Consider the following 11,121-nt stretch of genomic DNA (forward strand, 5'->3'; position numbering starts at 1 on the left):
GGATCCAGGCCCACCTGAGTCTATCCTGTGTTTTCTGTTTCTCTTCTCTTTATTTCTAACTAAGTCTCTTATCCCTCATTTCTCAAGAGTCCTGGGGTAAATAAGTATAGGGGATGGTCCTCTATACTTGGTTACAGCAGTCCTGATGTCTGGTTCTCAATTATAGTAGAGGACCTGGTGGAAAGATGAGGCTAAGACCATTGAACAACAAAGTAGGGCTAGAGGTATAGAAATCTCCTATGACCAACTTCTTGGAGAGGGAGATTATACTTATGTACATAGGTAATCTCTATATTATGAACATACCATGGCTTTATGCCATGCAGCAACTTTGAATGCTTGGGATAGAATTGAAGTAGGAAAGAAAACTGAGTCATTCACTAAAGTTATAAAGGGTCCAAAAGAAACCTTCACTGATTTCTTTCAAAGATTGACTTCAGCAGTAAATAGAACGATACCAAATTCAGAAGCTACACAAATAATAATTGAATCTCTGGCTTTTGAAAATGCTAATGCACATTGCAAAAGGTAATTAGGCCGATAAATGCAAGATCAGCACCCTTGGAGGAATGAATTGGAGACAGTTAATATCGAATCTCATAACCATGATAATGCTTGGATAGGAGAGGTGATTTCTAGAGGTTTGAAGAAAAATTGAAATGTCAGGTGTCCTAATTACAGTAAATAAGGTTACTTAAAAAGGGATTGTAAACAGGGTGTTCCAGAAACAATGTTTTTTTTTTCTAAGAATAATCCAAACAGAATGCCCTCCCTTCTGGAGTATGCAGAAGGTGTGGCAACAGCAGACATTGGACAAATGAATGTAGATCAACAAGCAACAGTCAAGGTAATCCTTTTCCATCAGGAAATGCCTTGAGGGGCCTCTCGCAGGCCCCCATGTCAAATTCCGTTCAGTTGTTTCCTGTCATCGTGGAGAAAACTCCTTTCCAGAGCAATTAAAGGACCTAATGTCTATTGTAAAAAAAAAACATACTGTTCTGGATGATAGAACAGCTTTAGAAAATAAAACAAAAATTTTTGAATTTTTGAACTTAACTTAGGAGAAAACATAAATCAAAATTGATAAAGATTAGATTTGAACAAGAGAGACCTCTTAATTAGAAGAAGTGACAGTGCATCAATCAGTGTAACTAGTCAATTTAAACTAACTTATATGACTAACAAATGCTTTTCATTTGATCAGACCAGTGTGACCATCCAATTTAAACTAACATATGACTAAAAATGCTTTTTATTTGATCAGATATAAATTGCCATAAGGGAACCTCCCCAAAATTAGGGCTGGGGAAGGGTGCTGGGGATGTTGTCTGTGAATGTGTTGCTCTGATTGATTGATAAATAAAATGCTGATTGGCCAGTAGCCAGGCAGGAAGTATAGGACAGGTGGGACAAGCAGAGAAGAGAATTCTCGGAAGTGGAAGGCTGAGTCAGGAGATGCCAGCCTGCCATCCAGGGAGCAACATGTAAAGGCAACAGGTAAAGCCAAGGAACACATGGTGACATATAGATTAACAGAAATGGATTAATTTAAGATATAAGAACTAGATAGCAAGAAGCTTGCCACAGCCATATAGTTTATAAGTAATATAAGTCTCTGTGTGTTTACTTGGGTCCAAGTGGCCGGCTGCAGGGCTGTGGGAGCTGAGCCAAACCAGGAAAACTTTAGCAACAGAAGGGTTTTTTTTGTCTTTCCAGGAGAATGAAGGCACTCAGCTAAGGAATCTGAAGACCACTGGACAAATGAGACAGCTGAAGAAAAGGAACAAATCATCCAGAGAAAATGTCCCAAGAAAATGAGTAAATTGGCCTATTGGTATATCACATTTCCAACAGGATAAAATTTCATATATCTTCCCAAATGATTGTTTCTGCTGTTCTCTACAAACACATAATGCAGATGGTCTTTTTGTAGTCCCAGTTCAATTGAAAATTAAAACTGGTTTTGGAGTTGGAGTGTGGCTTTCTCCTTCTCTAAACCCAAGCATGATTGTTAAAGTAAAACCCAAAATCTGTCTCATGTCAGAAGAGCCACCTGATATGGGATAGAAGAAAAAACAAATTTAGGGGCTATTCTATTGCTACTAATCTCATGATCCTTTGGTTTTATTTTGACACTTTGAAGCTTTTCTTAAGGTATTAATATTATCTGACTCTGGGTTTTTATTATTAAGACCAATTAGAATTCTCTCAACTGCTGTCTGGTATAGTTACATTTCCTGAAGTCCTGAGATAAAGTTTTGTGGGCCAGCAACTGGAATTCTGTCTATATCAATGTCAATACAACATATGTAGGTAAAGAGAAAATAAGGAACATAATCATTTCATTCACAAGAATTGTACTGCTCCCTCAAAACTTCCTATGTTACTATATCTCAAAGATTATCAAATCATATAAAAGAATCTCTTCCTTTTTTGAAACAGCCTCATTATATAGCCCAGCCTAACCTCAAATAGGTGACAATCTTCCTGCATCAGTCTCCCAAGTAATAGGATTACAGGTATGAGCCTCTATCTTTTTAAGGCTGAAACAATGACTTGGCATAATAGGCTATACTTTAATGTAGTAAAAGAAAAGTATAAGCTAACTCAAAGTTTGAAAAAAGGTCAGGCTAGGTGGCCTTTAATTTCAGCACTTGGGAAGCAGAGACAGATGGATCTCTTATCTCTGTGAGTTCGAGGCCAGCCTGGTTTATAGAGCCAGTTCCAAGGCAGCCAGAGCTACACAAAGAAACCCTGTCTCAAAAAACTAAAAAAAAAAAAAGTCATGGATCAGTGAGAGACTGTCATAGGGCCCCACCCCTGCCTAAAGATCTAAACACATTTTCTTTAGTGGTATAGCCATTGGTAAGTTGGTCATGTTCCTGTAAATAACTTCTCACCACGCTCCTGTAAGCAATCCTAATGAAACTCATTGAGTCAACAAGAACAAAGGCTGGGGATACAGCTCGGTGCTAAAGTACTTATTTAGCATGTCTGACTCAGTACTGCAAAAATAAAACAAAACAATTCAGGAAGTTACTACAAAATCATGAAAGTTAGCATGTATGTTCTTAAACTTTCAAAAAAAATTTTTTTTTGTTTTTTTGGAGACAGGGTTTCTCTGTGTAGTTTTGGTGCCTGTCCTGGATTTTGCTCTGTAGACCAGGCCTGGCTCTGCCTCCCAAGTGCTGGAATTAAAGGTGTGTGCCACCACTGCCAGGCCTCAAAAATATTTTTAAAAACTATAAAAAAATGTGGTAGCACATGCATTTAATCCCAGCATTTGGGAGGCAGAAGCAGGCAATATCTGTGAGTTCAAGGCTAGCCTGGTCTATACAGTAAGTTCTAGGATAGCCAGAACTATATAGTGAGACCCTGTCTCAAGTCAAACCAAACCAACCAAGCAAAACTGTAAAAGCCTGGCATGGTGCTACACACCTGTAACCTCAGTACTAGGGAAGCTCAAACAGGAAGACAGTTGTAAGCTGGCCTAGGCTACATAGTGAGTTCAGGTCAGGTTAGGCTACATAGCAAAACCCAGTCTCAAAAAAAAAAAAAACAAATTCAAACCCAAATAAACCAAACAAGAGCATGTAAAATTATACATAAGAAAAAGAATTCTGCCAGGCAGTGGTGGTACATGTCTTTAATCCAAGCACTTGGTAGGCAGAGGCAGGCGGATCTCTGTGAGTTTGAGTCTAGCCTCGTCTTCAGAGAAAGGTCCACTACAGCCAGAGCTACATAGGGAAAGCCTGTCTCAAAAAACAATAACAAAAATAAAAAAGAAAAAGAATTCAGCTGAAGAGAAAGTCCTATGAACAGAGATGTACTATGACAGGAGAAAAGTGTTACCTATACAGGGTATTTACAGGGTACTCACAGCTGATAAAGCCAAAATCTGCTGTTGAATTGTTTCTTCATCGTGACTATCAACCCATGGCGGCACAGCGGCTTCTATACAGGAGGGAAAAAAAAGGTTATTGGGGCTGGAGAGATGGCTCAGTGGTTAACAGCACTTGCTGCTATTGCAGAGTACTGGGTTCAGTTCCCAGAACCCACATGGCAGCTTACAACTGCCTATTAATTCCAGTTCTAGGGGATCTGACACCTTCTGGCCTCTGAAGGCACTACATGGTTACAACAGTTATACTGTAATCTGTCATTTAGAAAAAAAGGAAGGTTTTTACAAAACCACTTAAAATATGACTATTTACTGTAATACCCAGACTTAATTTGTAAGCTTTATGCATGTATGTATTTCATCAACAAATACTCCCCTTGAATGATACAGTATAGAAATCTGACAACAATTTAATTCGATAATCAAAATCAGTATCGGTGGGCACACAAAATGTGGGTAAAGGTGCATACCCACAAGACTGAAGACCTGAATTCTATGCCTGGGACTACATGGTGGAAGAGTCCGTTGACCTTCACATGTGCAAAGTGACACACAGATTCACAAAGAGTAGGGGAGAAACACACTGTGGATCCCTGAACATGTTATTTCAAGAAGGACAGAACATCAAGAATAGACGATCCTATTCTAATCATGAGAAAGTATCAGACAAAGCTCAAATATACAAAAGTCTATTAAGAGGGGAACAGTCCACCCTCATCACTTGGAGGTGGAGTCAGGAAGACCAGGAATTCAAGGACAACTTCATACTATATAGCAAATATGAGGTCAGTCAGGACTAAGACCCTATCTCAAAAAAAAAAAAAAAAAAAGACAAACGTTGTTAGAGCATTCCAGACTCAAGAAGGCTAAGAGAAATGACAGAATATAATGCCATATCTTCAACTAGTTTTTGGACTTAACTAGATTCTGGGGGGAAATGTTATAAAGGACACCATTGGGTCAAGTAGCAAAATGAATAGGTGTTAGATTTGTGTATTATGTCTCTAGGCATGGTGGTGCATGCTTGTAATCTTGGCACTTGGGAGGCTGAGGCAAATAACTGCTTCAAGTTCTAAGCAGCCTAGGCTATAGTGTGAGATCCTGTAAAAAAAAATCTGGGCATGGTGATCCACTTTAATTCTAGCACTTGGGAGACAGAGGCAGGCAGGTCTCTGTGCAGAACTCTTATCAGTTCAAGGCTATCCTGGACTACACAGCAAGTTCCAGGCCAGCCAGGGTCACATAATACAACCCAGTCTCAAAAATAAAAATAACAATAAAAATAAAAAGCTGGAGAGATGGCTCAGTGGTTTAAGACTGCACAATAAAGTGTAAAGATGGCTCAGAAGTTAACAGCACTTGCTACTCTTCTGGGAGGATACAGGTTCGATTCCCAGTACATATGTAGTGGCTCACAACTTTCTGAAATTCCAGTTCCTGGGGGATTTGATACCTTCTTCTGACCTCCTCAGGTGCCATACTACTCTTGCAGAGGCCCCAGAGTTCCTAGCATCCATTGTCAGGTGGCTCACATCTACCTGCAACTCCAGATCCGAGGAACATACCCCTATCACACATAGACATAAGTAACAATAAAAATAAATAGAAAGGGCTACTGAGATGGCTCAGCTGTTAAAAGTACTTGCTGTGAACCTGATGCTATGAGTTCCATCTTTGGAACCCAAATGGTAGAAGGATAGAAAACACTCCTGGAAGTTGTCCTCTGCCACACAAAGGCCAGAAGTAAATAAAGGTAATAAAAATAAGAGAGGGAAGGAGAGGGGGAGGGCAAAGGGAGACAGAATGAATCTTGAGTGAAACCAAAGTAAAAGACAAATTAGAGGCAATAAATGATAGGGCTGGAATCAAATTGTCAATGAACAGTTAGAAGCTGAATGCGGAGGATACCAAGATGACATACACTTACCTAGATATGATTAGGAAGGGTATCCAGGACTCCACTCAAGCACCCATCTGCTCTTTATAGTAGATTCTAACTGCACTAACCCCCAATACATGTCAGACCCAAAGCAATCCATTCTAAAGTAAAGAGATAGTTCCACATTTGCCTCATACACAGTGATGAGGTGATGGTCGCAGTTAGTGTTAGGCTGGGGATATAGCAGCTCAGTTGGTAGAATGCTTGCTCAGCATGCACGAGACCCTAGGTTCCATTCCCTGCACTGCACAAACCTAGTATTGTGATACCTATAATGCCACCACTTGGGAGGCAGAGGGAGGAGGGATGAAATTCAAGGTCCTTGTTGACTATACAGCAAGTTAGAGGTCAGCCTTGGCTATGTGAAACCCCGCCTCAAAAACAAACCAAGGAAAAACAGTTGGTACCAATGCTAAAATGGCTTTTTGCAAAGACCTGTCAACACTGGGATCCTTACCTGCAATGCAGAGGCTAGAAGTCTTACCCCTTTCACAGCTGCCGCCCTAGCTAAGAAGATGAAAGAAGACTCTGACAACATAGGCCATTTGTTGCTGATGATAGTGTTTTAGTTGTTGATTGGTTTTGAGACAGTATTTCATTTAACCCAGGTTGGCCTCCAGCTTACTATGTAGCTGAGGTTGGCTTAAACTCTTGATCTTTCTACCTTTGCCTCTCAAACACTGGAGTTACAGGTCCCAGCTAGGTTTTTATTTTTGTTTTTAGAGTAGGTCTTGCTAACCCAGCTCTCAAACTCCTGGCAATCCTTTTGCCTTAGCTTCTTGGGCACTGGAATCACAGGTGTGCACTTCCAGGCCTGGCTTGGCTTTGGTCTTTTTGATTGACCCTCTTCTCTATCATGCTCAGTAAAAGACTGATTTTTTTTCATTTTTTAAATTTATTTATTAAATTTAATTTTACATATCAAAGACTGAATTTTTGTGTGTGTTTGTGTGTGTGTGTGTGTGTGTGTGTGTGTGTGTGTTTGTATTTTTCTTTTTTGAGATAGGGTCTCTCTACATAGACCTGGCTGTTCTGGAACTCACTATGTAAATGAGGCTGGCCTCGAACTCTCGGCAATTGATCTTTCTCTGCTTCCCAAGTGCTGGGATCAAAGGTATGCACCACCACATTCGACTATTTTTTAATTAATTTTTTTTTTCCAATTTGTAGCCCAGGCTGGCCTGGATTTACTATGTAGCTCAGGCTGGGAGTACAGCCTCAAACTCATAGCAATTCTCCTGCTTTAGCTTCCCAAGTGCTGGGATTATAGCCACTATGCCTAGCTGTACATATAAACTGTATACACGCTGGGCGGTGGTGGCACACACCTTTAGTCCCAGCACTCGGGAGGCAGAGCCAGGCGGATCTCTGTGAGTTCGAGGCCAGCCTGGGCTACCAAGTGAGTCCCCGGAAAGGCGCAAAGCTACACAGAGAAACCTTGTCTCGAAAAACCAAAAAAAAAATAAAAAAAAAAATAAAAAAATAAACTGTATACACTATGCACATGCTCTACCACTGGGCCCCATCCCAGTATTAGACATTTTTTGTATTCCTAGAGCCTTAGTATAGGTTCAGCATATAATAAACGCTCAATACAACCTGATAGGGAAGCTGGGGTTGTAGTTCAGCAGCAGTGCTTGCCTAGCATACATAGCATGTATGTACAAGAACCAGGGGTTGATCCCTAGAACCACAAACCGACACATACATATTCACACACACACACAAAATTTGACTGAGAAACTAACAAACCTATATCATACCTGACTTCTTTGTGTGTTGTTCTTCAACAAATTTTTTCTGTTCTTTTTGAAAATCCCCTATAATGGTCTGTTAGAAAAAACACATGAAAAGTCAAATTACCTTGAAGTTTACTATTAGGTAAGAATTACAGTCAAGCTACATGGGTACATGTATGAAATTGTCCAAGAATCAAGAAAGATATTCTAAAAAAGTTCCATCAGCATACTATATTTTACTTGCGTTAATGAGATTACACTAGCTACTTACAACTTTCATAAATTCCTCCTTTTACAAGTTTTCTAAATATACCTTATCAATGATGTCGTCTATTTTTCCTTCTTCCACAGACTTCTTTATTGTCTGAGCTGTTTCAGTAACAGATTCTGTTATCTTCTTTGTGGCAGCACTCGCAAAGTTAAACAAGTAATCTGTGAATGAAAAAAAAGGTCTGTGCTTCATTCAAGTACAATGGTTATCACACCTTCCCACCAGTATCTGCAGGGAGTTCTGCTCAAGGACCTTCTTGGATACCAAAATCAAACCAACTCTAGCTGGGAGACGGAGGTGGAGATTCAGGCGCAAGTTGGCAAGTTGAACAAACCCAACTGTTTGTCAAAACCCCGAAAACGGTGGCACACTGCTCGCTTTACCGCGCCTGGGCTTTCCACATAGAAATCGACAGGTTCTTAGGGACATCCCGGACACGACTTGACGGCTTGGTGATGCTTTAGCGTCGCCCGTGACCGGGAGGACCGACCCCGTCTCACCCACCTCCATCCCCGCGTCCCCTTCCAGCCCGCCTCGCGTCCCGGAGGGGACTCACTTCCGAGGCCTCTGGCCTGGTGTAGGAGCTCTGGGTCCTCGGCCGGCTGCGGCTCCTCCTGGGTGGGCTGCTCGGGGTGCTCCTCAGGAGGCGCGTCGCCCGCAGACAGCCCGTCCCCGCTGGGCGGCTCTCCGACCGCCGCCGCCCCCTCGGGCTGCTTCAGGCCCAACCAACTGCTCAATCCTCGGAACATGCCGCCCGAGGGGTCGCCGCCGCCGGCGCCGCCGCCACTGCCACGGTCTCCTCACCCAAAAGCGCGAACTGCCCTGCGACCTGACACCGCGGGTCTTTGAGGGCTCCCACCCGGCCGGCAGCCTGAGCGACACTGCCGGTGCCAGGCCGCCCGGACCCTACCCTCTATTATGGCTCCTCAGCTGGCCGCGCATGCGTCACATCCGGACCGAGCTCCGCCCATTCTGGCGTCAGGCGGGTGCGGGTGGAAAAGGGGCAAAAGGCTAAAGGGCTTTCCCAGCCGAGCCCCGCCCCGTCTCTGCCCTTTTTACTCTTTCCCCAGCTTTATGAGCATTTGGACAGCATCTTTTTGGGCTTGTCCTACCGGGTCTTAATTAGTGATTGCCTCGAAGTGACAGCTTCGCCTTTACAGCTCCAGCTGGACCATGTTACCCCCAGTCCCCGCTTCCCGCCCCCCCCCCCCGCCCCTTGGAAATGGAAAAGTCACCTCCTGAGCCTAAGTAACGCAAGCTGAGGGCAGTGTTTCATACCCGAAGTCCCAGCATTTGGGAACTGGAGGAAGGAGGATCAAGAGTTCAAGGCCAGCCTTAAGTACATAGTGATTTAGGCTAACCTGAGCTACATAAGACCTTGTGTTAAAAGCACAACAACACTTAAAAAAAAACCTGGGAGCTGGAGAGATGGCTCAGAGGTTAAGAGCACTGACTGCTCTTCCAGAGGTCCTGAGTTCAATTCCCAGCAACCACAAGGTGGCTCACAACCATCTGTAACAAGATCTGATGCCCTCTTCTGGCCTGCAGACATACATGCTGTATACATAATAAATAAATAAATAAATAAATAAATAAATAAATAAATAAATAAATAAATAAATAAATAAATAAATAAATAAATAAATCTTTAAAAAAAACCCCAAAAACCTAAAGGAGAAAAGAAAACAAAAATTTGCAAGCAAGAAGTTGGGGTGGAGTACGTATAGATTAAAAATGGTTTACAGTGGGTGGGTGAGATGGCTTAGCAGGTAAAGGTACTTGCCACCAAGCTTGTCAACCCGAGTTTGATTCCTGGTACCTATGAGATGAGAGAACTCACTCTTAAAGGTTGTCTGTCCTCTGACCTCCACACATGCTCTGTCGCTACCCATACAAACATTACAATTGAAAATATTTTCCACAGTAGCTCAGAGAACTGGGACTATCACTCAGTGGTAGAGTGGTAAAACACGTGCCCAGCACAGCAGAATGTGAACACACACGCACACAAAGAACTTAGCTGAACATAGTGGTACATATGTGTACTCTCAGCACTCAGGAAGCTGCGGCAGGAGGATCTTGAGTTCAACACCAGCCAGAGCTACATGAGACCCTTTTCCAAAACACAAGAATGAGGGAAACAGAATATAAAACGCTGATGGATTACATGGCTCATAGGTAAAGGTGCCTGCCACCTTGCCTTGACCTGGGACTCACATGGTAGAACCACCTATTCCTGTAACTTGTCCTCTCATTGCCACACCTGTACCATAATATGTATTGTGTTTGCCCCGCACCCCCATACAGTAAATAAAATGTAATAAAGATTAAAAGAAAAGAAAACGTTTGGATATTTGTGCTTTCTTTTTTTTTTTTTTAAGACAGGGTTTCAAGGCCTGGTGTGGTGAGACCTTTAATCCCAGCACTTGAGGGGCAGAGGCAGGCAGATCTCTGTGAGTTTGAGACCTGTCTTGTCTACATAGGACAGCCAGGGTTACACAGTAAGTTGTTTTTTTCTTTTTTCTTTGTTGTTTTGTCAAGATAGGGTCTCAAGTGACCCAGTCTGGCATTGTCTTGAACTCTCTGCCACACTCACCAAGCCCCACCTCTCTTGTTTTCTTTGTTTTGTTTTGTTTTTCAAGGCAGAGTTTCTCTGTGTAACTCTGGATGACCTAGAATTCGCTCTGTAGACCAGGCTGGCCTCAAACCCACAAAGATCCACCAGCTTCTGCCTCCCGAGTTCAGGGATTAAAGGTGTGCACTAGCACCTCCAGCCTCCTCATCAAGTCTTTCTTATCTGCTTCTGGGAATCAAACTCAGTGCCTTCGTCATGCTAAGTATGTATTCTACCAACTGAGCTACACACCCACACTCTACAATTGTGCATTTTATTTGGATACTAATTCAGCAAACATACTTAAAAAGATTATGATACTTATATAGATGGCAATTTGGAGCTTAAGGAGCTAATGAGATCAAAGAATTGTGAGAATCTATTTAAATTATAGTCAAAATTCAAAATTTGCCATCAACTATTTTGAAGTCAGCAATTCAGTAGGATTAAAGTACATTCACATTACTTTGCAACCAGTCTCCATAATTTTCCTGGGATTAAAGGCGTGCGCCACCACCGCCCGGCCTAATTTTCCATCTTGTAAGCTAAAATTCTTATACAACTTCCATTCTCTTCATGTAAACCTCTACAAAACATCAATTTACTTAATCTCTATGGACCTGCCTACTGTAGATATTAATGTTCAGGGCTGGAGTG

The 11,121-nt window shown here is 42.2% G+C and overlaps 1 protein-coding gene across 2 annotated transcripts in view; it reads right to left on the reverse strand.

Annotated features, from left to right (window-relative positions):
- The window catches only part of Syap1 (synapse associated protein 1), a 30,327-nt gene extending 21,493 nt beyond the window's left edge, over window positions 1–8,834 (reverse strand). Inside the window, exons 1-4 of one of the 2 annotated variants that reach the window (XM_006973219.4) lie at window positions 8,407–8,834; window positions 7,893–8,011; window positions 7,604–7,670; window positions 3,881–3,954 (exon numbers count right to left, since the gene is read on the reverse strand). In XM_006973219.4, the coding sequence (XP_006973281.1) occupies window positions 3,881–3,954; window positions 7,604–7,670; window positions 7,893–8,011; window positions 8,407–8,599 (453 nt within the window). In that variant the 5' untranslated portion in view covers window positions 8,600–8,834. The remainder of the gene's footprint in view (window positions 1–3,880; window positions 3,955–7,603; window positions 7,671–7,892; window positions 8,012–8,406) is intronic. The other variant, XM_042268875.2, reaches the window with a different exon arrangement.
- Between the last annotated feature and the right edge of the window lie 2,287 nt (window positions 8,835–11,121).

This window comes from Peromyscus maniculatus, chromosome X (assembly GCF_049852395.1).
Source record: "Peromyscus maniculatus bairdii isolate BWxNUB_F1_BW_parent chromosome X, HU_Pman_BW_mat_3.1, whole genome shotgun sequence".
NCBI lineage: Eukaryota > Metazoa > Chordata > Mammalia > Rodentia > Cricetidae > Peromyscus > Peromyscus maniculatus.